This window comes from Carettochelys insculpta, chromosome 28, assembly GCF_033958435.1.
Source record: "Carettochelys insculpta isolate YL-2023 chromosome 28, ASM3395843v1, whole genome shotgun sequence".
Lineage (NCBI taxonomy): Eukaryota > Metazoa > Chordata > Testudines > Carettochelyidae > Carettochelys > Carettochelys insculpta.
This window is the reverse complement of record NC_134164.1, coordinates 4,152,224-4,179,079: the sequence shown is the minus strand read 5'-3', so window position 1 is coordinate 4,179,079 and position 26,856 is coordinate 4,152,224. Positions and strand designations below refer to the sequence as shown.

At 51.8% G+C, this 26,856-nt stretch overlaps 1 protein-coding gene across 2 annotated transcripts; it reads right to left on the bottom strand.

The window, feature by feature from the left end:
• Window positions 1-802: 802 nt before the first annotated feature.
• On the bottom strand, window positions 803-21,178 carry ORMDL3 (ORMDL sphingolipid biosynthesis regulator 3). 2 transcript variants are annotated; one of them, XM_074979118.1, is made up of 5 exons: window positions 15,003-15,150; window positions 14,188-14,399; window positions 12,237-12,442; window positions 7,959-8,110; window positions 803-5,984 (listed from the first exon to the last, which is right to left on the bottom strand). In XM_074979118.1, the coding sequence occupies exons 3-5, from the start codon at window positions 12,408-12,410 to the stop codon at window positions 5,849-5,851; spliced, it is 462 nt and encodes a 153-aa protein (XP_074835219.1). In that variant the 5' UTR covers window positions 12,411-12,442; window positions 14,188-14,399; window positions 15,003-15,150; the 3' UTR covers window positions 803-5,848. The 2 variants fall into 2 exon arrangements, with proteins under 2 accessions (XP_074835219.1, XP_074835218.1); XM_074979117.1 differs by lacking the exons at window positions 14,188-14,399; window positions 15,003-15,150 and adding an exon at window positions 21,101-21,178.
• Window positions 21,179-26,856: the final 5,678 nt, after the last annotated feature.

Sequence of the window (26,856 nt, the reverse complement as noted above, 5' to 3'; positions counted from 1 at the left end):
GCCACCCCGTTCACAGGCTGAAGACCGGACTGTTGTCCCAACCAAGACTTTATGCAGTTCTGCCCCTTTTATGTGGGCCTGGGGTGGTGACTATTTCCAGCAGCCCAGATTTTTATGACTATCTGATTGGACCTCCTGAGTAGCACAGGCCAGAGAGTCTTAAGTCCTGTCCAACAACCACTTGAAGACAACCACTCTCCACTGAAACTTGATGCGAAGGAGAATCCATTTGGTCCCTTGTGGACCTGCTCCTCACAGTTAAAATACACATATTTCCAATTTGCATCCTTCATCTCTACCGCTCCTGGACCTTGTTATGCCTTTCCTGCTAGGGCAGGGGTGAGCAAATTCTTTATGTCGGGCCCCACTTTTCGTCCCTGCGATTAGCAGCCCCCCCACCTGTTTAATGAAATCCAAACTGACGGAAAGGTCGGTTATGTTCACATGATTTTAAAAAACCCAAAACTCCTTTTGGCGCATGTAAGAAAAGAAGTTTGTAGAATGCAAAAACTTAACGAATCGGTTTATCAATGTGAACACAGACATAAAAACAGTCACTGATTTCAACATTTTTAATGAGATGGGTGAGCCTGACACAACAGCCAATCATACTGCCCACCCCTGACTTTGCTCACCCCTGTGCTAGGGTATAGGGAAAGCCAGACTAGGCACCACTTAGGTTTGCTGTCAGATACTCACCTGCCATTTAGTTTCTTTTTTCCCCACTCTCGGCAGTGTAGTTTATGACTAAAACGAACTGACTTCACACACCCAAAATGTGAAGAGCCGACGCAGGTTGTTACATGAATACTGACCTTTATTAGTTTCTCTTGAATACTGTACAAAGGAGTAATAAAAATAATATTCACACTTTGTCTTAGAAAGTTTCTCTCGATGAAACTTTTTTGCATACCCAGAAAAAGAGGGAACTGGAACACACAACTAAAATTCTATGTACAATGCAAGAATGTTGTGTACAAAACTGATTTAGCTCACTGAAATTGACCCAAAGAGTGAATGATGCGCGCGCGCACACACACACACACACACACTTAAAAATATATATTTCCTCTACGCACAAAGGTAAATCAAAGCATTATATCTCCCTGTTAGTAAAGAAAATCATGATATGCAGGATGAGATTCTGACTAATGTGTGCTACTACCAAGTGACCCAGCAGTTGTCCCCTCTTTCAGGATCAGTACCATTATTTTAATATTTAAATTATTATTTTGCATCTCCTGCTATTGTTTTCAATGAATCCTTGTGGACTAAACCACCTTAGCTCTCGGGGTAGGGGAGAGAAGAACGCTCTGATCTTGCAGCAGGATCAGGTCAAAGGGCTGGGTGGTGCCAGGCTAAAAATCCAGCTGTACACCTGGAGCCGTAACTCAGCAAGGCCAAGCCAGGAGTGATCTGTTCTGTATCATCTCCAGACGGGAAGTTGCCCTCCAGTGTTATGTGGACGAGCACACAGCCCTCCCACTGGCTGGTGAAAAAGGGCTGGCAGCCCCACCCGCAAGAAGAGCAGGTAACACCAATGGCTTGTGTCAGGCCAGTCCCTGTGGCCTGTTGTTAAAGATTTTAAACCCTCTGCTCCTTTGGACTTTCTTTGCATCCACCGCGGGCAAAACTACAGTGAAAAGCACTGGCGGTGTTGAAATTCACACTGACCACTGGATGGAACCAGCACAAGGCTTATGGGAAGATTTTCCCAAGGACTGAAGTGAGATAGGTGCCTGACTCCCATTGAAAGTCAAAGGGAGTCAAGCGTCTCACTCATTTAGGCCCTTCAAGGTTGAATTTCACCCTGGGATCTCCACCGTGCTGGCTGCAGGCACATTTACATGCTCAAGAGTCTGAGTTCCTGCAAACTTCCCCTCCTCAGGGTGCCCACCAGTCCCTGTGCTCCCAACGGGTGTTTTTTTTAAATCCTCTAGAAGCTTCCTTGGTGCCTTCTTTATTTGCTCCAATTCCACCATGCCAAGAGAGGACTGTGCTCCGTGGTCTGCTTCAGAGCAGCCACCTCTGGTCCATTTCACACCCATCCCTGGGTCACAGAACGGTTTCTAAGCAAAGCTTTCAGGCACTCTAGTGTGGTTTCTTCTGGAATTTTTAAACTAGCGTTTCATTGCTGTGTCTCCCAGGATCACCTACAAGTGTCTGGTGAAGGGGGGCTGTCCCCTCTAGGCACACAGACACCCCCCCTCCACCTCTTTGAATGACATTTCAATGGAAGTTATCCCAGCATGGGACAGCAGATCTCTGAGACATAATTAAACATCGCTCTTATTAAAAGTTAAACCCCTTTAAACGGTTAAGTCCAAGGGCTTGATTTCATGTGACATCACTGTCTTAAGCACATGCTTAAGTGCTTCACTGAAATGCTCATTAACGAGAAGTCATTAATTCTTCTCTATGAATATCACGTCCTTGAAAACCCATTCAGGGAAATGTGGGCTCTGGATTTTCAACTGTCCTATGGAAGGGTTCATGATTTTATTTCCAGTAGCTTTACAGCTCATCGTTAACTCAACAGAACGGATTGAATACCAGCAGTATCACCAAACATCACAGACAGCACAAGTCCAGACCCCAGCTGATGAAAGTCCATCAAGCTTTGTCGCTAGTGCCTGGCTTCAACATTTCCACTACAAAGTCACTCCAGCTTTGCTGGTTTGACATGTACCAACAAGAGAGAGAAAATGCAAGATCTAAAAATATCTGGCAATAATGGTATAAGTAAATAAATGAAAAAAAAGCCCTTTTTATATATGGTGGGGCTGGGTTGTGGGATTTTTTTTGGTTGGTAAAACATAAGAATAAATTTCAGCCCCACTTCTCTGGGCTGAGAGCCCCACCTCTGAAGTAATTATCTTGTCTCGGCTAGTTAAGGCTTCTATTTGCCCCCAAAGCTAGATTAACCACATGTTGCATGTTCGGTCTCTTTCGGTGCTCAAGGCTGTATCTGCAGTGTTTGTTTCTGAATCCACTCGGACCTTCTCATCAGAAAGTAGCACTGGACTAAAACTATGTTTTTCAGAAGTTACAGGCTACTCCTGGGGTAGATAGTACATCAATCAAAGCAGCAATCCACTTTCAGCTACATCAGGGAGAAAGGCAAAAAAAGTGTAATGAGCTTTGTAGCAAATAAAGCAAGCTGCTGCATTTGACAGGCTCCTTTTTTCAAGAACCCAAAGCAGGTTCTCATCTCCTCCTCCATCATCTAATTCTTCTCACCATCTTCCTTTTCACTAATACTTAAAGTAGCATTTCCATCTTCAAAGCGCGTTGGAGACAATATGCCTCACAACAGCCCTTTGAGGTAGGTCAATTGTTTCTCCTCCCTTCTGCAGGGTATGCCTGGGGAAACTGAGGCAGGGAGGCTAATCAGGTCACTCAAAGATCAGTGAGGAGTAAGATACCAGGGCTGAGATTTGAACTTAAATTCCTGTACCTAGTCCTGTGCTTGGACCACTCTATCCAGTCTCACCTTTATCATTTGTGTCCGCCAGACCCCCCCTGCTTGGCTCTTAGGCTACATCTGCCTCACGCAGGAATAACCATATCTTATTGAAAACATTTCTACTGTTAGAAAACTGTAGCTGATTGGAGCACTCACAAGCAAAAATCACCATCAGTCTGCCAGGGTAGCATGAAAAATATAAACAGAGGCGTGTTTCAACCAGCATATTGATCCTCTGGAAAATCCTGCCGTGACAAACCGTGGACAGGGACCCCAGGCTGTAGGGGTCAGTTCTGCTGCTAACCCTTCGCAGTAGCTGGCAATCTGAGGGGTAGGAGCGGGAGAGTCAATGTGGCAAAAGGGCTACATTCTGGGTTATCCAAACCTCCCTGTTACGCTGGAAATTACGCCCCCCTGGATTCCGGTCCACCATTTACATCAACAAGCCCCAGTTACCAAGAGCACTGATTATCAGAACTTGATACAACACTCTTTCTCCACACACAGATTACTGCATTTCTCCTGCCGATCAGAATCTAAAATTAAAAATCCCACATCGCCCTCCACACCAGCTCTGGACCCCGCAAGTAACCAGCTCCTCCGCACAGCTCAAGAGCCCTTCGTGAAAACACACGCCCACTTCCCGGGCAGGGTTTCCACCCACAGCCAATGCAGGGTGCAAAACCAGGATCGCTGCACTCAGCAGCCTGATGTATAAACAAAATTGCCACAAGAGACAGAAACTAAATTGGTTAAGCAGCTCCCCTGGTGGGTTAACTGCCCCCGCAGCATCCCATTGTCCCTCACTCTGTTCGGGCACAAATTCCACACACAGGGCACCCATCTCTGGATCTAGACACAGGTTCGGAGCAGAGTGGCAAGGCTTTGGATTTAAACAAATTACAGCAAATCTGGATAACAAGACGACAGCAAAGCAAGAGTCCCTCATCTCTCTGCTGTGCCAAACACCTTGGCTGTCCAGACACAGGCAGGGAGCCTTCTGCAGCCCTGGCCTGGGCACATGACAGACTGGGCACCATGGATTTTTCTATGCCACTGACAGGAAATTAAAGACTTCAATGACCTGTCAGATCCATTGCCTTCTTCCGAGCCAGCCACATTTGGTTTCTGCTCCTGCCTATGCTCAGCAACACGGCAGTGTTGCAATATTCCTGGTCTACAGCTCCTTTAATCTCACACGTGGCCCATAGGATGCTGCTGCCAGATCTCTAGGCCTAGTTTGAGGAGGGGCTGTTGCACGTCGAGATGTGCCCACCACTGGTATTTGGCAAATGCCAATGAGGTCGATACAGAGATTGAAGTCCTGGACACGGGTAGAAGAACAAGACACATTTAACCCCAATTATGGCTACACCCCAGGCTGTACCAGCACTTCCATTTCTGTACTTAGCCACAATCCCTCCTTTGCTAGGAACAAACCTGTCAGTTTTCAGCTCCCCCTTCCTGCGAATCACCACGTCAGGCAGCTCCGATTGCCCTGATGGGCAGGTTCAACCTTTCCGAATACGCAGCTAACAAGCAGCACCATCACGCCTTCTGCCCTTAATCCTACCGCTGTGTAGGGCTAACACTGCAGGGGCCATGTGAAGGGGAGAACACCTGCCCTTCACACCTGCTTTAAAACAGAACCCCTTCCGCTTTCCAAATAAAACGGCCATTGCTCATCGTTTAAATGACTGGGAAGATCTCGGACTTGGAATCCAATTCCCTCCCCCGAAGGATTCAAACAGTGCCTTAGAAAGTGGGAAAGCTCTGCTAGAAATGCCAGGTCGCACCTTTCTGTTTTCTCAATAGAAAAACCGATTCCCTCCCCAGCGGGAGGAGAGTGCTTTAAGGGGGGGGAAAAAAAAAAAAAAAAAAAAAGAAATCCCCCTTGCAAAATTAAAGCGGCCAATGATGTGTGTCGCACCTGGGAAATGTGGCCACGCCCCCTTTAATTTCCCCATGAGCCCTTCGTGAGCACATCTCGCCTCGACAAGGGTCAACATCTCGTAAAGTGCATTTGCCATCGCTAATGACTCCTCTTAGCTCTGAAAGCTCTCTCCCCCTCCAGGCCTCCGGATGGGAGTCTCCCTAAAGACTGACATACATGTACCTCGACATCTCAGCCTATCTACTCAGGACACTGGAGTACAAGAAGTCCACCCCAGCCTCCTGGCTCCATGCTCAGCTCTACTGAGGATTCTGCTACTCCAGAGCTTGCTTAGATTTATTGGGCACGAGGACCCTGCATGCGGTATACAAGTCTATTGGATACTGCATTTAAACAGCCGTCATGAAATTACATCCCAGGTGCGGGGAAAGGGAAGACTAAGACGACAGGATTTCCCCTCCCACGGCAGCTCACTCCAACCAGTGGACTCAGTATTTGTTGATCCCGAAGATCCGGACTCCGTGGAGCTGGGGCAGCTTGGGGATCAGGACGCTCATCAGGGAGATGGTGTTGATTATGAAGTGTATCCGGTCGTATTTCGTGTAGAAGCTGGTGAGGAAATACCTAGGGGGGAAGAGAAGCCGCAGTTAGATCACAGCTGCCCCCAGCTGCCATCCCTCCCACGGGCCAAGGGTGATCTCAGGAGAGGGCCAGATTGCAAGTGATTCACCCATCTCTTCCGGCTCCAGTCCATCCCGCTCCCAGGGTACACAAGTTCCACCCACTAGCGGACTCCACCTCTGAACGAATGCAGCTGCCCGCTCGGGGCAGGCAGGCGGAGTTTCCAATTAGCACAACACAGCAGAGCTGAGCAAGCCAAAGTAAAACACAAGGAGCAGGTCTCAAGCAGCCAGTGAGACCAATTCCAAACAGAGATTGAGCTTCCCCCAGCCTGGGGCTCAATCTCTCTCCCCCTGGCCACACGTTCTGGTCCCAAAAGTCTTTAAGCAGCTGAGCACCTTTGCAGCAGCTTGTGTGTGTTTAGCAAAGGACATGGATGGGACTGGTCCTTCAGAAATATCTTCAGGAGATGGTGAGGGACCCCACCCGACAGACTTCCTGCGGAGATAGCGGGAAAACAACATTCCCAGGCAGGTCTGCACTACAGGGCAACGTCAACCTCAGCTGCATGGCTGGAGTCAATGTGTTTTAGGTTAAGTTTCCATGGTGTTTCTTGTGCGGGGAGTGTGTGTGGGTTGCCATGGTGTTTCTCCAGTGGGGGGGGTGTGTGAGACAGAGAGGGAGAGAGACGGGAGAAAATCCCGTCAGTTCCCCTCACGCTTGTCCTGGTGGAGAAGCAGTCACTGAGAGAGCGATGCCAGCTGATTTAGCAGGTCTTCGCTAGACCTGCTGAATCAACCCCGGGGCGATTGATCGCCGATGTGGGAAGCGTAGCCCTGCCCCACACAAATAGGCAGAACTGAAAGATAGGTGGTGAGGGAGCTAGGCACCAAGAGTTTTGCTGCACTGGAACTCAACAGACTTGGGAGTAGGGATATTACGGTTAACCCGTAAGCACGAAGCTCTCTGGTATGCTTCCCAGTTAACTGACCCGTGGCAGTAAACTCTGGGGGCACCCGCCCAGAGCAGCCCCAGCCAGGGAGGGGCCAGCAGGCTGGGCAGCAGGACCGTAGGGCCAGATGGAAGGAGCTGAGTCAAAACAGTTAAGCGGTTAAGTGGTCCTGTGTAACCGGCGCACTGTTTCAACATCCGTAGTTTGGCCAGTCGAAAGAATTTCTCCATCCCATTAAACACAAATCACTCGTCTTCACTTTCAGAGCCCTTCAGGGCCTCTCCCAGCCTACTCATCTCTCTCGTTAGCTCCTGAAACGTGGCTGTCCACCTCCTGTAAAGCCAGGGCGCTCGCCGTCACTGCCCAGCTGTTTGATTTTCAGAGGAGCACCTTCATGCTTCTCCCCTTGTTCTGGGGAGGAATTTCCCCATAAAAACCCTCAAAGCCACCTTGCTGTCCTCTGTGAAGCCAGATCCCCTGCCTTGCCTTTTTGCCACTGCTCTGAGGGCTGGATTCAGCAGTGGGGTAGCAAGTGGAGCTGGGCCACAGTCAGGCTGCTGTGCTGGTCCGTACTGACAGAGCTTGCCCCAAGCCATCCCTTGAGTATTCCCTGGTTGTCTCTCGTCTTGTACGTCAATCGCACAGGGCAAGAATAGTCTTTTTGTTCTGTGTCTGTACAGCGCCTGGCCCAAAGCAGTGCTGGGTCGGCGATGGAGGTGCCTCGCTGCTACCATAAGACAAATATTAATCGCTGCCAGCCCTGGTGATTCGTGAGCCAAAGAGACCGTCAAACCTCAGCAGGTCTGCCCCAGTCTCTATCTAGCAGAGTATTGTACGAGCACTGACCCAGCTGCCCAGCACCTCAACACAAGCTGAAAGCAGCTCTCTGAGACATCCCTGCCGTGAGTGGTGGACAGCAACACAGACACAAGTGGGCCCCGGTTATCGTAAACAAATCTGTAATTGCAACGCATGCGGATCTGCTTTTAGGTCCTGCGTGGTGACCAGTGGCCTGCGCTACTCACAGCACGATGGGTGTGATGGTCAGGAACTTGCGCGATGCTGTGAACTGTACCCCGTAGTCCATCTGCTCCCAGTGCGTGAGCAGCCGGGCCTTCCCCTGGTCCGGCGTCTCGAAGGGCGTCCCTTTCACCGTGTGCAGGAAGATGTACATGCTCTGTAGCAGACATGAGCAGACAGTACAATTATTCCAGGCTCACCCTGAGGATTTTGGGTGCTTTACACAGTATTCATAAACCGGTGCCCCTCCGCCTGATTTGCTCTGAGCAAAACAAACAGTTAACAGTATTGAAAAATCTTTCTCCTTGCGCTTTATTAAAACCAGTTTAAACAAATTAAGCGCACTATAATGTTGATGGATTGAGCTGTAACAGGGTTATAGGAAAACCTGTCAAGCTTTTTCGTTTCTCTGATGAAAACTGGCCCACTCCCTCCCAACATCGAACTTGTCACAACCAACCATCCACTTAATCTTCTATTTTTGGCTGAAGCACTGATTGAATTCAACACTTTAGCCAAAAATAGAAAACATCTATATAGATACAGAAATTGGATTTAGGATTGTTAGCAAGCATTTTTTGGCAACTAAACTGTGAAATGACAATCTCACACGATCGCAGTAAAGGTGTTTAAAATGTCACCAAGACGCTGGCCAGAAAAAAGGAGAACTGGTCCATTTCGAACCCTGCACAAAACACATGACTGAAAAAAACAAAAATGGTAAAGACGAGGAGATAACCAGCAATGAAAAACAGCTCTGAGCCAATCATAATGTTTACGGCTAACAACATGTTCATGCACAAAGCTGCCCAATGGCAACAGCGTAACAGGCTCTCAGCCTTGGCTCAGCCTGGCCAGCAGCGGAACCCCAAAATCCACCTCATAGGGTGCAGAGCGGCAAAACCAGCAGCAATCCCTCAGGTCAGGTCACACCACCAGACACCGACACCTGGGATCTTGGGGACGGGGGACCTGGCAGGCCTGCGGCTGTTCCTCCTGCCCCAACCAGCGAGTGGGGAATAGGAGAATGGAGCAGGACAGGAGAATGGGGACACTGGGGGTGTTGAGAGGGGCAGGGGAACAGAAGGACAGTGCAGGGGGCAGCTGGAGCGGGATACACAGTGAGGGTGGCCCCAGCACAGTCGGGAGGCAGGGGACCTATGGGGCCAGGGAAGGGAGTGGTGAGGGGGGAAGAACAGGAGGGCAGAAGAGGGAGGAGGGGCAGTGGAGTGGGTGCAGGGGAACAGGGAGGAATCTCGGGGCAAGGGGAGGCAGTGAGGGGGAAGGAGGATGGGGGGCAGAGGAGGGGGCAGACGAATAGGGTGACAATGGTGGGGCGGTGGCAGGGTGGGAGGCACCAGGAACTGTTTTCCAGGACAACAGTTGGAGCACACGGCAACGACTGGCTGCCGGGGTGAGCCAGCTGAAGACGTCCCGCCCAAGGCCCTGGACCTGGGGCTGGGCCGCACTCAGGGAGGTAGGAAGAGCAGAGGGGGCTCCTTACCCACGCCACGCTCTGCCGCAGCCCCAGCCCAGGGAGCTCTCGCCCACTAGGAGAGGAGGGGCACCCCGGCTGCCCAGGAACGCTTGAAATCTGGCCCTCCACTCCGGCAGCCAGGGCTCTGCCACCAGGAGGAGCTGGTGTCCTCAGAGAGGAGATTTCTTTTTTGGCATTGGCCGTCAGGCTCCGAGATGGTTACAGCCTGGTGAGGAAGGCCCAGCTCTGCAGTGCCCTGGTGTGCTGGCCAGGATGGTGACAATCACATATGTCAGACCCCCAGCATCAGAGCACAATCAAATGTCACCATCTCCCTTCTGCTGTACATGCGAACGCGGCCAGACAATAGCAGGTGCTTCCTGCCCGTCGGCTACGAAGAAGCCTTTGGAATGGAACAGCCCCAGACTGGGTGATGGGGGCACCTCCTGGGTTGTGGTCCCCCTTGTATCCTTGACTGACATGTCATCCCTAGATGCCACAACTCCCTCCGTGGTGAAACAGTGAAAACACTGACCTGCACTAACACAAGACCTGGTGACTCTAATCTGGACAGCACCACAGAAGGCCAAAGGTTAGCAATATTGACTATTTGGAGACAGAAGGGCGCAGTAGCCAACCAGCTCTGACCCTGGGCAAGTTGGTCTCTGTGCCTTGTTTTCCCTACCTGTAAAATGGTGATAATGATGACAACATCCCTTTCTGTGGGCAAAGGGCACTGAGGTCTACCGATACCAAGTGCTACAGAAAAGCTGAGTATTATTGTAACCTGATTTTAACCTCCTGCACGGATTCCACTGACAATCCAGTTCTACACAAGCACCAAACCCTTGGACAAGCCAATGACAAATCTGTTGGTATTGTTGTTGAGTGCTGCTGGCCCTTTGTGGATAGAAGCCAGGGCAAGGAGGTATGCTGGGGGCCAGAGCAGAACCACAGCAGGGCTGATCAACCTTCCCTGTAAGGTGAGCTCTTGGGCAGCCGCCCAGGAGAGATTCAGGTGGTGCCAGCTGATTAGCAGAGCACCCACAGCTGGCAGCATTTTTCTACTGGTGGTGCACGGACGTGCCTTGGTACATATAACATTTATTCTGCACATAGATGGGAGAAGTTAGAGGGCAGAGTGGTGCTGATCTCAGCTCCAGCTGCCGATTGCTAGAGATGGTTTTTATGGGAGAGATCATCAGAGGCCCTGCAAGGGAATCGGTTCCCAGTTTCTGATGAGAGTCACTTTAACGAAAGGGCACAAACAAACCAGCTGCTGTGACTGTGCTAACCTGTCCTGGAATCAGGGAGTGAGCTGCTATATGGAGCCAGGGTCTCATCTCAGGGAGAGGAAACGAGAAGAGATTCCGGAGAGGGGAGAATATATAATCTGTGGAAAGCAGGGGGCGTTTTTCTCAGCCCCAGAGGAAAAGGTTCTGCTGACTGGCCCTGGTTGTGCCATGTCCCAGCAGAGGGCAGCGTGCCTTCTCTCCTGCACACCCCCCAGCTCGCACCCCGCATTCATTGCCACGCATACGGCCCTAAATCAGACCCTGGGCCCCAACTAAGCCCTTCCCTGCGAAAGCAGATGTTCCCTTGTGCTTAAGAGTGCAGAGGGGGCTCCGAGCTCCAGCAGGGTTGGGGAGCGGGGCAGCCCTGTCTCCAGCTGCCTCCCCTTGCTGCAGGATGTGCCGAGACTGGGCAGTGGTCCCAGGAGCTCCTGCAGCTGTGGCATTGCGTCTGATTTCCCTGGTGCTGCTCACGTGGACAGGACAGGCCTGGCTCTTGCCCCGCAGGGCTGCTCCTGGGTATCTCAGCTGGCTGCAGATAGCTCTGCCCTGCTCTGAAGGCAGCGCAGAAGTGAGGGTGGCAATCCCATGAGCCCCCTGCAATAGATTTGCAGCCAGACGGTTCCACCACTGAACTTCCACATTTAACTGTCTAAAACCATGAAGTTTACCAAGGTGCAGACCCCAGGGTCTGCCAGGAAACTGACCAAAATGGGCCACGCATTTGGCAGGGAAAACACGGAAGACGGACGGTCTCATTTCTTTGATTCCCTCGCCCCAGGGACACCTGGGTCATTCTCCACACTGGCCCCAGTTGCAGTCTCATGAGGATCAGAGAACTGGTCAAGCCTCCCAGCCCCTCACTTGGCGTTGCACCCTGGTCCTCTCACCTGGGACCCTCTCTTTAGCTCAGCAACTCGTTAACCACCACCTCGGGGTGCAGGAGCCCACCTGGCCCTTCCTGCCTTTCCCTTTGTCATCGGTAACACCAGAGGACTCCTGGGCAGCAGCCGAGTGAGCACAGCCCGATGGCAGTACGTTCCCTCTGGGCCTGAGCCACAGAGGATGTGAAGCTCTCGCAGCTCCTGGCCCTTGGTCCTTTTGCGGGTGGCTGGTTTAACCTCTGTGTCAGCCAAGAGGGCAGCTGCCCCCACCCATGCATCTGGGGCCAGACACCCCCCAGCCTGTGCCCTCTCTGGCAGGGCCTGTTCAGGTGGCTTTGGTGAAGCACCCGTTAGACTGAGACCAAAAATGAGCTCATGCGGTGGACAGTGAGCACCAAAGGTTTGGCTGTTGCCCGCAGGGCTGGATTTGAACCCACGACCTTGAGGCGAAAGAGGCCTGGGACGTGGCTGTTCAGTCGGCCAGACTGCGTCTTGTAGGAGCTCAAGACTTGGGGGTTGATTTCACCGTAGGGTCCCTCAGCTGGCTCCCTAGTAGGCTAACCACCCATGCGACCAGCCAGCCCAGATGGGGGTTCCCCGTGGGGCCAGTTAGCCGTGGCGCCCCCTTACCATGTTGTGGATGATGTTGGTGAGAGTCCAGACCACGGGGACGCTGAAGAAGGGAATGCTGAGGAGCACCACATGCAGGAGGCCAATCCCCAGCACGTAGGAGAGCCAGATGCCCCGGCTGTTCATGACGCGGGTGTTGGGATTCACCTCGCTGTGAGCCGTCCCCACGTTCATGCTGGCTGAGGCGCTGGACAAGCAGACCTGATCTGAAACAAGGAGAGCAAGAGGCCACTCAGCCCAGGGAGGCAGCAGCCTCTGCCACTCCACTCGGCTAGAAGCTAACCAGAACCCTCCATGCAATGGCTCTGTCCTTCCCTGCCCCTGCTGAGTCAGCCAAGCCCAGCACAGGACAGTGCCCTGTCTTTCAGGAAGTCAGGACCAGCGGTCCCTGTAAGCTGAGCGCTTGGCCGGCCACCCAGCTGATTAGCAGAGCACCCACAGCCAGCAGCCTTTGTTTCTATTCGTGTTGCGCATCCGCACCTGCCTCGGTGCATGTAACAAAACTTATTCTACCTGTGGATGGAAAAAGTCAAGAGGGAACATTGGTTAAGACACCAGGTACTGTCCCAAATTCTGCCAGCTGCTTGCCACAAAACCCCAGACACGTCACTTCACTGCCCTCTGCCTTGTCTCCCTTTTACGACCAGGCCAATGACACTCTTTCTTGGGAGCTAAATCCACAGAAGTCGGAGATGCAAATGGAAGGTGCCAGGGAAAAGCGCAGCATCTCTGCCCTGGGCTGTGTGTAACTCTGGCAGTATCGTCTGACGGGACCAGGACACCCGGATGATTTCAGCCCTTGGACTCCACCAGTGAAGAGCCGAATGGGCAGTTTCACAGCATAACACGGGCCCCATTTTCTCCCCCACGATACACTAAGGTCACAGTCCCACAAAATCTGGAGCATAAGGTCCCCCGTGGGGTTAAGTGTTTGCAGGAGCCAGGCCATAACTCGTCCTGAGAGAACTTCAGTCCCCCATTCTGCAGTCTGAGGCATGTGTAACCTTACACCTCAGATTAGCCCCACCGACTGCCACAGGGCTCTGTGTGGCTATGGGGGCCTCTCCCAACAGCCCCAGGTCACAGAACTGGGCTCGTATGTCACCAGCAGTATAAAAAAGGAAGTCTCCCAATTAAAGGCTTTGCGGCGCTCTCAACGAGAGAGCCGGTGATGGCAGAAGAGCACCGATGCGGTGGGGCGGGACAGGGGTCACTTCAGCAAACAAGTGTCTAACAAGAGAAGGCCCCCACCCAGCCAGAGGGCCCTCAGTGCTGCCTGGAAAGAGGCATTTTCAAAGCAATTCTGACAAGGCCAGAAAGACACGCTCACTCAAGGAGAACATTGTCCAGGACTGGAGAGGGGCCACACACTGAAATCTCAGAGAGGCTGGGGCTGCTATCCTCATTTGCCAGTAGAATAATCACGTCACAACAGCAAACCCCGGTCCTGGGATTCAAGGCAGCGCACGCTTACCGAACTGCCCTTTAATGCTGAAACACAGCGAGAGCAGAACGCTTGCACCAGTGTACAGGGATAAAAATCACCCTGGCCAAGCAAGCAGGAGACGAGGCCTTTCGCTCACTCCTCCCCAGCCGGCCCCATCGGAAGGCGGATTGTGATGTCATTCAGCCGGCGCGAGATCACAACCCAAACCAGATTGCAGGTTCCAGAGACGTTACTTGTATCCGCACAACAGATCAGGCGAGGATGCGCAGGGAAGATGCAGGCAGCAAAAAACTAGGGACCCAGGGGGTAAGGGACAGCAGGAAGCAGGGGTTGGAGGTCCACAAGTCAGTGCTCACCAGATGGGGCTGGGCAGAGCCAGCGCTCGTCCCCTCCTGCAGGGAGATTTGGGACACAGCTTCTTGCGTCCTTCCGAGCTGGCAGTGCAGAGGCCTGCCCTAGCACCCCTGCTCCGCCTGGCGGGGGCAGAGAGCCCTGTGAAGCTACCTGAGGATTTGCAGGGCTCTGCTCGTCGCTGTGTGTCCACCAGAGACGCCTCCACACTTTCAACGGCGCATCTATCCACTGCTCTGTCACCTGAGGCCTTGCTAAGGGACTCGCCACAGCTCCACCGCCACTTCCGTGTTTGGCTCACCCCTTCTTGGGTGGACTTTGGATAGCTGCTTGGTCAGCGCATGGTCTGTTGCTCTCTACGTGAACTGCAGAGACAGAGTGGGTCTCTATGGCTCCTGAGCTATGACCAGGCCCATTCAGCACCTGGATCCCCCCCAACAGCCCAGCCTCCTTTGACCTCTCGTGCCCTTGGACTAATCAGGGGGCATCCTCTGTGTAAATTGTGAAAGGGGGGGGCACCCCAGGGAAGCACAACACCGCTGCTCACAAGCAGTTACATCTCTTCCATCTCTTAATGCAATTTGTTGACTACACCGCTGCTCTAGGGAGGTGAGCTGGGTGTGTGTCCCCTGCAAGCATGTCACCCCCGCAGACCCCGCATGGGGCACAGATCACAGGTGGCAGAAAGATCTGGGGCGCTATACACAGCCGGCACAACTGCCCACGGTCGCCGCATCCCAAAATTCACTGGGGTCACAAGCTCTGCTCCTCCCCACACAGAGTCAGATGCCGCTCTGGCCCAGACCGAGCGTTCTGCCAGAAAGACAGAGCTGCTTTGTACTGGCAAAGAGCAGAGAAACGATTCCCAGGAAGAGCCCAAGAGCGGCCGTACTAGGGCAGACCATGGTCCATCTATCCCAGAACCCCGTCGCTGACCCTGTTTGGTAGCCGAACATCAGGAAGCGTACCTGGCAGGGCAGCTGGAGAGACCCAATTTTGTCGTCTTCTCTTGGCTCCTGGCAGGCAGTGTAGAGTCGCCCTGACAATGGGGCTGCACCCCCGACCATCCTGGCTACAGCAACTGGCGGACCTATCCTCCAGCAACTTATCGACACCTCTTTTGAGCCCAGTTACGCTTCTGGTCTTCACAACACCCCCTGGCAACGGCAGCGTGAGGAAACACTTCCTTGCTCGTATTAATCCTGCTGCCTCTTAATTTCAGCAGGTGGCCCCCAACTTTCGTGTTGTGGTGAAGAGTAGATAACACGACTCCATTCACCTTTTCCACACCATTCATGATTTCATAGACCGCTACCACCTTAGTTGTCTCTCTTCTAAGCCCTAAACTTTTGTCTCTCTCTTTGGATGGAAGCTGCTCCATATTCTTCAATAACTGTGTTGCTCCGCTCTGAACCTCCTCTAGGTCCACCACGTGTTTTCTGAGACGGGCTCACTCAGAACTGCTCACATCATGGATCGAGAGACTGACATCATATTTTCTGTCTGATGGCCTATCCCTTTCCTCACCCACCTTTATTCCGCTCTCTGCTTTTGTTGCCTAACTCCCCACAGCACAACATGATCACCATCACGGTCCGGTGGTTAAGAGTCTGCTCCAATGGCAATACTCTTTTCATTCCAGCACAAAATTTTTGCCCCTGGAGATTCCATGGTATAGTTTGTTTCATGCAGAAACCGCCTATGTTTCCCTTACCTTACAATACCACTCCCCCGCCCGCAGCCTGCGCTGTCACTCCTATATATTTTACACCCTGGCACTAGTGTGTCCCTTCATTACCCTCATTCCACCAGGGTTCCAGGATGCCTATTAGGTTCGTATCCTCCTTTAAGGCCAGGCACTCCAGTTCACCCATCCTCGCACTGTATCGAGATCTCTAGCACCTGTATATAAGCACTTGGACATTGCACCAATATGCAGCTGCTTGTTATAGTTCAATGACACTTCAAATGAGCCAGATTAAACCCTGTGACTCTGGCCGAGGCCAACAGGAGTTGCATGTGCTCAGCTCAAGGACTCCAAAAGGCCCTTGGAGCCAACACAGAGAAACAACACGTTACGCAAGCCAGCGTCTGGGAGATCAGGCTGTTAATAGACAGATGAAGCCATGAGTCACTTTGAGGGCACAAAGGCACACCCAAGGCCTTCAATATGTGTGGACTGGCCACTGGGGGGGGGGACATAAACTACCCCTCCCTCCTTGATGGGGATGGTCACAGGTGGTCTCCAAAAACCTGCTCTTCGCAGTGCCCCACTTGGAGGGTGTCCCTTCCAAACACGCTGCGAGCCGCCAAGCGGTTGGAAGATGAGGACTATCCTAGAGGAAAGCAGACAGCGCACAGTGCCTGCTCGCTGCCGTGTTATATGGGGAAGGGCGTATGCCAAGAGAAGTCCCAGCATCTCCACCCCTTGCCAGCTCGACTCACTAGCTCTGGGAGCATTTAATAAGTCCTTTTACACCAGTATCCCATTTGTTTTCAAAGCACTTAATACTAACTCATTAGTGGCAGGGTAAGTCTAATTTAGGCAACAGGACACTACTACAAACCCCAGGAGATCATTTGGGCTGCATCATCCACCGTCTCTCTACGCCTCCTTTGAGCGTAGACGAGGGGAATGCCATGAGGAAATCAGCAAGGGTGTGCGCTGTGAGCAGCTTCCCAGACAGGCTGGGAGAGAACACAAGAGATCAGGGGTGCAGGCCCCCTTGGGGTGGGTGAAATTTCATCGGGGGGGGTGCGGCATGATCAGCCATGGGGTCTCCAGTTCATCTATCATTAAAAATGTTGAATTCTGTTCCTGTTTTTGTACGTGTAGTCACATTTGCGTACCAATTAATGTTTTTACACGCTATGGAGTTATGTTCTCACACGTGCCGAAAGGCTTTCCCCCCCGCCCCCCCCGCCATATAAACATAACCAACGTTTCTGTCAGTTTGGATTACATTAGATGGGTTGCAGGGGAGGGGCTGCTAATTGCTGGGGTGAAAAGTGGGGCTTGATCTAAGAAATTTGCTCACCCCGACCTGCATTCCAACTCCTGCGCTCCTAGGGAAACCCACAGTGACTCCCAGGAAGAGGAGCCAAGGGAACGGGGCACCCCAAAGCATGGCAGCCTCCTTTTACAGATGAAGTCCAGGAACTTGCTCCTACTCACACTGCAATCAAAGGCGGAGCTGGACTAAGCTTTCAGGCCATTCCCAGTCCCATGTTCAGCCCGCATTTAACCTCTCACCCGAGTTCTGCTTCTGCTGGGAGCTTGCTAACTAGAGCAAAGGGCCTGAACTAAGATACACAAGCAGGATCGAATGTGGATCCATAATTTGCAACTTCCAAGTCCCTTTTCCGGGATCATCTGAACAGTCCTGAGCACTGGGCAATGTCCGGATCCCTAGTTCTGGCAGAGGGGCGATGCAGGGAGGAGGGCAGCCATCCGGGGTGCTGCCTCTTGAACATAGTTTGCCGTTATCAAAGCAAACAGCACAGAAGCTTCTCAAGGGAATTCCCTGCTGCCGGGGATTGCTCAGATCATCCTGTTTTATTGGGAAGGGTGGCAAGTGCTTGGAGGACAGGCTTATAATTCGAAGTCATCTGGGCAAATTGGAGAAATGGCCTGAGGTACATAGGATGAAATTCAGTAAGGACAACTGTAAAGTACTCCACTTGGGAAGGCCCACTCAGTTTCACGTGTACATAATGGAACCGACTGCCTAGGAGGGAGTACTGCGGAAAGGGACCTAGGGGTCATTGTGGACCATAAGCTAAACATGAGTCAACTGTGTAACACATGCAAAAAAAAAAAAAAAAAAAGCAAACGTAATTCTGGGATGTATTAACTGAGCAAGACACCAGAAGTAATTTTTCTGCTCTGATGAGGCCTCAGCTGGAGTACTGTGTCCTGTTCTGGGCACCGCATTTCAGGGAAGATGTGGATGGAGAAATTGGAGAGGGTCTAGAGAAGAGCAATAAAAATTATACAGGTCTAGAAAACGACCTCTGAGGGAAGACTGAAAGATTCGGGTTTGTTCAGTTAGGAAAAGAGAAGACAGACAGGGGACACGATAGCAGCTTTCAAGTATCTAAGAAGGAAGGAGAAAACTATCCTCAAACTCTGAGGATAGGACAAGAAGCAATGGGCTTAAATTGCTGCAAGGGAGATTTAGGTTGGACATTAGGAAAAACTTCCTGTGGAGGTAATTAAGCACTGGAATAAATTCCCTTTGAGGGTTGTGGAATCCCTCTCCATCTGTGGAGACATTTAATTGTTGGTTAGAGAAACATCTGTCAGAGATGATTTAGATCAGGGGTAGGCAATCATTTTTGAGGGGAGACACTCCACGATTTGGCAAGTGGTCAAGGGCCACGCTTTTCTATGGGGAGTGCAGGGTCTGGGATGGAGTTTGGGCACAGAAGGGAGTTTGCGGTGGGAAATTGCGGTACAGGAAACAGTGGGGAGCCTGAGAGGGAGTTTGGCTGCAGGAGGGGGTTGTTGCCTGGGACGAGAGCTTGGGGTGCAGAGTGGAGGAGTAAGGAAGGGTGCAGGGGTAGATTCTGACCTGGGGAGGGGCGTACAGGATGGGCTGCAGAGTCTAGGAGGAAGTGGGTGTATGCCAGAAGCAGCCTCCAGCCAGGTGGTGCTTACTGACACAGCCCCGGCCAGCAGCACTCTCAAGCGAGCTCCCAGGCTTGCCAGCAGCCTTAGACCACTCCACGTGGCTCTGAGCTGGGCAGGAGTCTGCATTCTGCCCCCACCCCCAGCAAAATCTCACAGTTCCCATTAGCAAGAAACCAGCCAGTGGGCACTGAGAAACTGTGCTGGGGTAGGGTGGGGAAGCACACAAAGCCCCCCACTGCTCCTTCACAGCACACAGGGAGCCGTCAGTCACTTCGAGCGGTGCCGCTCTGTGCATAGGGGAGGGCCAGATAAAAAGTTCCCTTCCAGTTGGGGTATTTAAAGATTGAGTCTACTGCCTGAGCCACCTAAGGGATGTTCCTGGAGCCCAGAATCACTTTTGGGGCCTGGCACTTTTCAGCACAGAATGATCTCATCTCTTTGGAGCAAGAGGGACTTCCACAGCATATGGTGAAACTACCAGTTGCTTGGGTTTCCCCTTGGAAGCAGATATATGGCTGCTGAACAGCATTATTTGTCTGTATCGCAGTAGCGCCTAGGAGCCCCAGGCCTGCATCAGCCCCCGGTGGTGTTCGGAGCTGTACACGCACAGAATAAAACCCAGTCCCTGTCCGAAAGAGTGGGCAATCTAAGCAAAGCGAAGGTGGCAGCTGTCCTGAGGCCTCTCCAGTGTTTCTTGAGACGCAAGAGGAGGGGAAAGGGCAAGTACCTACCCAAGCCAGAACTGAGCATGTCACAGGGAACCAGTGCCCCAGACGCATTCAGCCTAGAGACTGGCTGAGAGTCCCACCCACAAAGCACGGCTGTGCTGGGGATTTCCCGCTGCTGCTTGGCGGAGACTATTGAGGGCTGTTTTGTCTATGAACTGTGGAAGGCCTCTGCTCCACCCCCCTCCCCAGTTCCAGCTCTCCCCCCTCCTCACCCCTCTGCTTGCACAGCAGAATTTGTTTCTCTGCCCTTTTCCCATCATTAGCCACTTTGTGGCAACTTACGGGCCCAGTTCATGCCTATGGGTTCCACCACACTGTATTGTAGGAAAGGGCTGCAGGAGCAGAGGGCCTGCTCGGGTGGCACCTTTTGATTTTGTCTGACTGCTCAGCTGGGAGGCTTTGAGAGAGCCACTGAGAGGAGGACAAAGGGGGACAGGACACTGAGCCTTTCCCCGGAGGTCAGCATTCAAATCCAGCACAGGCTGGCAGGGCCCCTCCCTCCATCCCTATCCCCCACACTGATATCCTGAGATCTGCCGCTGACCACACACAGAATGCTCTTAAATCTCCAGGAGTCCATCTCCCTTTCGGAAATCACAGCCGTACTGAGCACTCGCTTGTTACTTTCCCGGCTCACCCAAAGATCAGTTGTTCCCCTGGGCCCCTCCTTGCGCTCCCTGCCTCATTTGGTTAAAGGCAGCCTGGAAGCTGTAAGTCCTGGCAACCCTAAAAAACCAGCCTGACGGCAGCAACATGCCCTGAACCGCTATGAAATGGTACCAAGGCCTAACTCCAGACACACACACACAAAAAGTAGCCAAAGGTTGCCAACATGCCTGAGCAGGCTCCCAGCCCTTCCCGCCGCTGCCATGGAAGTAGGCACTGCCTTCCCAACTGGCTTTCCAACTTCTCATGCCCCTAGGCAGCAGATTTCTCCACTCCACCTCCATCACCAAAAATCGGGCACCCCACCCTCCCTCAGTCCACTGCTCGGCCCACCACTGAGGCTCTGGTGCTTGGTCCTACCAAGAGGGCAGGGGACTGGACTCCACGACCTCCTGAGGTCCCTTCCAGCTCTAGGAGAGGTGTGAATCTTCCCAAGCCTTCCCCTCTCTACACCTCTGCCCTTTCTCAGGTCTCTGCTTCCCTCCAGGTCTATGCTGGTCTTCTCCAGGGTCCCCCCCGACAAGTCCCTGCACCCCTTTGTCCTCTTGCTCCAGGCCCCCTAACAGAGGTTCTTTCCCCTCCCAGTTGCCCTTCCCCAGGCCCCAGCACCCCCTTGCTCCCAGCTGTCCCCCTCCCAGGTCCCAGCCCCCTTCCCCCAGCCTCCAGCACCCCCCTGCTCCCAGTTGTCTCCCCCAGACCCCAGCACCCCCTTGCTCGCAGCACTCCTCCCCCAGCACCCCCCTGCTCCCAGCCCCCCCCTGCTCCCAGCACTCCTCCCCTAGCCCCCCTTGCTCCCAGCCCCCCCGCCCCCAGCACCCCCCTGCTCCCAGTTGTCTCCCCCAGGCCCCAGCACCCCCTTCCTCCCAGAACTCCTCCCCGCCCGCCCCCAGCCCCCCCTGCTCCCAGCCCCCCTCCAGCACCCCCCTACTCCCAGTTGTCTCCCCCAGGCCCCCCTTGCTCCCAGCCCCCCCTACTCCCAGTTGTCTCCCCCAGGCCCCAGGCCCCGCTCCTTGGCCCCGCCCCCCGGCCCGGCGCTCACCGGGCTTGGCGTGGGGGCCTCTCCCCGCAGCCCGGCTGCGCTCCCCGCCGCCGCGGAGGACAACACAGCAGCTGTGAGCCCCGCCCGCTCGCCCCAGCAGCCCCCACGGCCGCGGGGCGCGCTGGGAAATGTAGTCCCACCCCCGGAGAGCGCGGGACTCCCACATGTCCCATGGCCCCAGGTTCCCGTTCCCAGGCTCTCAGCCCGCGGCCGGGTCGTCACCACGAGGCTTTCGCGTCGTTCATCTTGGGGTATTTCTGTGCCCTGGTTCCCACCCTCTGAGTTTGTATTAAAGCAACCAGGAGTCCCGTGGGCCCTTAAAGCTAACGCATTTATTTGGTCATCGGCTTCCCTGGGCTGATTGCTCGTCCGATCTGACAAAGTGGGATATTGCCCGGAAAGTGCAGGACAAATATAAGCAGGCCGAGCAGCACCTTAAAACTCTGCCATGAAGCCTCTAGCGGTTCCACGCCAGTCCCAAGCTTGGATGAAGGAGGAGAGTTGGTCAGATGAGTGACGATGCACTGACCGTGAAACAATACAAAAGAAATTTGATGCCAGTACAACTAAATGATAAAAGAGGCTGGCTCGGATGTTGCCCGGATAAACAACGTCCATGACATCAATCGAGCGATCGGGATTGAGTTGATAAGTTGGCTATGGAAAGAAAATTACAGTGCGGAATGAACAATGAATGAAAAATCAAGACCCGGGTATTTGGCGTAATGGATGGTTCAAACAGGAGAGGCAGACCCCGCAGAAAATGAGTAGATGATATAGTACATTGGTGCGGAGCTGCTCTACAGAAACTAAGTTGGCCCACACTGGACAGGGAAAGATGGAAGGAAATAGAGAGGCATCAGCTACCAAAGGGCGCCGAGCCCATGGTTGTTGTTGAGGATGATGATGAGCACCTTAAAGACGAATATATATAGATTTGTTGGGACTGCTTGTTTTTTGTGAAGCCTACAGACTAACACGGCTACCCCTCTGAGCCCAAATAAATCTGTGTTGTTTGTATGAAGAGCCATCCCCCCTTTGGGCTGCTTGGCACAATGTGCAGCCCACATTAGCAAAGGAAGACACTCATTAAACAATTCTCAGCTTTTCTTCACTTTCCCGCAAAAGGCTCTCCTGCTCCCATTCCCTTCAATCCTTACTTTCTCCCCCAAATTTTATTTATTTATTTATTTATATGTATTATTATGGTAATAACTACAGGCCCCAGGTGAGATGAGGGCCCTGTTCGGTGCTCTACACGAACAAAGCAGGAGGCAAAGAACTTACAGTCTTACTAGACAATACTGACAAAGGAAGGACAGTGACCAGCTTCACACAAAGGGAGAAGCTGAGAGTCAAGATGATTTTGCCCAGGTCACTCAAAGGATCTGTAGTAGAACTGAACTCAAATTGTCTGAATCTTAGCCCACATAGAGTGAGAGAACACTAGAACTGGAACGGACCTCAAGAGGTCATCAAGTCCAGCCCCTTGCCCTCACGACAGGACCAGCCACCACCTATATAATCTCTGTTAGATATCTATCGAATACGTTTTCAAATATCTCCAATGACAGAGATTCTACAACCACCACAGTACCAGCTTTCCCCAAATGTCTGAGTTTCTAGTGTCCAGATTCTAGCAGAAATATGCAGTGGGGAGGAGGGATATTTGGTCCATGACACAGGGACAAGCTCTTGATCTTATAAAACGTGCCTCCTGGGGTCTTTCATGTCTGCAGAGAGCAGAGCCTGGATTTTTAAGGCTGATTGAAACAACACCCTTACTCCACCCACTGCTTAACTTGTGTGTCCCAGACAGATTTCTAGCTGAGTGTCTCTGATGAAACCTTGAAAACTGGAGCCCAGTACTCTCTGTATTGATATTAAAGAACCCATTGCCCTTCTTTGAAGAGTAGGGGATTGGCCTTGTGGCATTTGGCCAAAATTCCCCTTCCCTTCCCACAGTTGTATTGTGTGCTAGTTGGCTGTCGGCCTCCACCCCAGAGGTGGCTGCATTTTAGCAGTGCCATGTACAGCAAACTCTCTTTTAACTGGTATTCAATCAACTGGTACTCTCAAATAACCAGCACTACTACCAGGCAGTATCCTGGCGCCTAGGTTGGGGGCTGCTGAGCACCAGTGGCGAGTGTGGTGGGACGGGTGGCTGGAACATGAGGAGCCAGCCCCCTGGCCCCGCGCGGCAGCCTGAGCTTGGGGCTGCTGGATATGAAAGAGTTTACTGTACATACATCTGTGCAGCACTTTGATGAATCTTGTGGGATTAGCTGTGCTATAATAACACAAAATGATTAATACGAGCTGTTAATAGCAATAATAATTGCATATATGTAGCATACTCTGGAGTACAAGTATAACACTACAGTGTAGGCATAATATGTTCATAGCCATCTACAAACTGAGGCTTTGAGCCAGCAAGTGCCTCATTTTTAAACCCCTGCACCCTGTTGCCTTCCTTTGAATTACTCACATGCATAAAGTTAAGAAAGTACTGAAGTTCTTTACAGGATCTAACCCACAGCCACAGTCTATAGCGCAGGAATACTAGTCCTGGGACTCTTCCTTGCAACAAAGCCTGCTGCCAGCTTCGTCTACATATCTATTCTGGTGATACCATCACTGGACCTAACCAGGTTATTAAAAAATCACAGGCACATTCTCATGCTCCTCAGCTAACATCATATATGTCTTCATATGCCAACAATGCCCAGATGCTTTGTGTATTGGACAGACTTCAAACTCTCTCAGACAAAGAGTTAATGGGCACAAAACAGACATCAAAACATGCCTGATCCACAAACCAGTGAGTCTACATTTCAATGGAGTGGGCCATTCTGTTAATGACTTAAGAGTTTGCGTTTTATTGAAGAAGAATTTTGTCGGCTTTAGAAAGAGAAGCTGCTGAACTCTCTTTCATATTCAAATTCAACACATTCACGCATGGTTTGAACTGGGATGCAAATCTTCTGGGACATTATAGGGACTCTTTGGCACACGTGGTTTAATCTAATTCTTGAGTCCCCCCACCCGCCCCTCTGCTCTCTGATTTGCTCACCTTGATCATTTTTTTCTGATTTGTCAACTTTGATTACTGTGTTTGGTTCTCTGTGCCTTAAATACGGAGTCTGTTCTGGTCTGGCTGTGGTCTGAAGAAGTGGGTCTGTCCCACGAAAGCTCACCTAATAAACTATTGTGTTAGTCTTTAAAGTGCTACTTGACTGCTTTTTGTTTTGATAGTGTATAGACTAGCACGTCTCCCTCTCTGTTACTGTGTCTGTGGAGTAACTATTAGCTACGCTGTGCCACCAGTGTCAAATAATTCTGTAATTTACAGTTGTCCACATTATAACATCTGTGGCCCAAAGTCAGGATATTGTCTCCACACTGAATTCTTTGGCTTGTGCTCTGGGGCCCACATTAGTTTGCCGAATAGTCAATGCTAAGCCTCCTGCTGCGACAGCCCCTCGTTAGGCATGGCCTATTTGAATGTTTTGTGCAGCTTGCGAGCTTTTCCCACCCAGCAGCAGCAGAGGGTGCCATGCTGCTATTTGGAAACCAGCTCTCATGATGCGCTGCTTCTCTGTCAGACATCTGGGCTCACTGGTTTGGGCTAATTTACTGTAGTACCCACCTTAACTGACCAGGATCTGAGTGGGAGGTAAGGAAAACTGAAGACATTATTACCCTGTATATGCACCATAGAAAAGGGCAGCAAAAATGATTAGGAGCTTGGAACAGGTGCCCTATGAAGAGAGATTGAAAAGACTAGAAGTCCTGTGGCACCTAATAGACTAACAGATATTTTGGAGCATGAGCTTTCATGGGCAAAGACCCACTTTGTCAGATGCGTGAGTGGGGGGGGGGCTTTCAGAGGAGGATTTAACCCTCCCTGCCACTCATGCATCTGACGAAGCGGGTCTTTGCCCACAAAAGCTCATGCTCCAAAATGTCTGTTAGTCTATAAGGTGCCACAGGACTTCTTGTTGTTCTCAAAGCTACAGACTAGCTTGGCTACCCCGCTGATACCTGTCAGTAAAAGACTGGCACTTTTCAGCTCAGAAAAGAGGAGACTAAAGTGGGTGGGATATGATAGAGGTCTGCACAATCATGATCGGCATGGAGAAAGTGAAAAAGAAAAAATTAGTTACTTGTTCCCATAACATAAGGACTAGGGGCCAACAAATGATACTAACGGATAGCAGATTTAAAACAAACAGGAAGCATTTCCTCATGCAGCGCAGTCAGCCTGTGGAGGGTGCTGTGAAGAGCAGGACTGTAGCAGGGTTTGGAAAAGAGCTAGATAAATTCATGGAGGTTAGGTCCATCAATACTTACTAGGCAGGGTGGGCAGGAATGGTGTGCCTCGTCTTTGTAGGAGGCTGGGACTGGGCAGCAGGAGAGGGATCACAAGATGATTCCCTGGTCTGTTCACTACCTCTGGGGTATTTGTACTGGCCGCTGTCAGAAGGCAGGATACAGCGCTACAGTGTTCCCTCTTATTTTTAACATCTGTGGGCAGAATAAATTTTGTTATGTGCACCAAGGCATGTGGAAATGTGCACCACCAACAGACACACACAGTGCTGGATGTGGGCCACTCCGCACATCCCCATATGCCTTGGTGCACCTAACCAAATTTATTCTGCACACGGATGGGAAAAAAAAGAGAGGAAACCCTGCATGTGAGCCAGACTCACTGCAGCTTAGCCTTTCTTTCTCATTACCACGGGGTAGCTCCCTCAGACCCTGCAGAGAGATGGTCAAAGGCGTGGGAACTGGGAGCTTAACTGCCAGATGTGCCTTGGAAAACTACACCCTAAATCCACATTTAGGCACCCTAAGAAAGTGACTTGATTTTCAAAAGTGCTGAGTGCTCAGCAGCCCCCACCCCCAAAACTCATACGCTACAGTTCTGGGGGAGGGGGTGTAATTCTCTTATCTGCGGGTCCCCCTAATTAGAGCTCAGGCAGGCTGTGATGGGCTTGAGGAGTTAATGCGCCTGTGCGTGGATTGCTATTTTAACCACTCTCCAGGAGCTGGGGAAAGCATTCAGACCCTCCTACCTGCTTTGCTTTGAGAACTAACTCAGCAGAACAGGGAATTGGGGCTGCTGTGAATATTCCTTTCCTTTGCCTTAGTATAAACACAGGTTGCGGTCAGAGGACTGTAGTGAAGGTACGTATCCCAGACACCTAGGTGTGGTTCACTGTCCCATGTCCAGCATCTGATGAAGTGAGTCTGTGCTCACGAAAGCTCATGCTCAAAACTTTTCTGTTAGTCTATAAGGTGCCACAGGACCCTTCGTTGCTGTTACAGATCCAGACTAACATGGCTACCCCTCCGATACTTGTCCCATGTAGTGGCACCTAGATCACTTGCACTGAGAAAAAAACGAATCTCCTCTGCACCCTTAGCTGAGAGCCAGCTGGCTTGTAGTTTAAACTGTAGCACAGGGGTCAGCAACCCCTGGCACAGGTGCCACAAGTGACATGAGGCCGATTTTCACTGGCGTGCAAGACAGGAGTTCAGTCCTGTGCCTCCTCCCCCATGCAGCACGGAGCTTGCTCAAAGCCATTGTTTTTTAAACTGTGTAGCTACACTTATCTCACAGAACCGGAAGGGACCTTCAGAGGTCATTGAGTCCCATCCCCTGCCCTCACAGCAGGACTTATCACCATCCCTGCCAGACCAGGCTGCCTGTGAATTAACAAAAGACCAGCTAATCCTACCAACCACTA

What these genes read in the sequence shown, in the direction of transcription:
- ORMDL3 (XM_074979117.1), bottom strand. Translation starts at nt 12,410, where the DNA reads ATGAACGTGGGGACGGCTCACAGCGAGGTGAATCCCAACACCCGCGTC. An exon ending in CCAACATCATCCACAACATG is followed by an intron (nt 8,111 to 12,236) that starts GTAAGGGGGCGC and finishes TGTCTGCTACAG; the next exon opens with AGCATGTACATCTTCCTGCA. An exon ending in ACCATCACACCCATCGTGCT is followed by an intron (nt 5,985 to 7,958) that starts GTGAGTAGCGCA and finishes CTTCCCCCCTAG; the next exon opens with GTATTTCCTCACCAGCTTCT.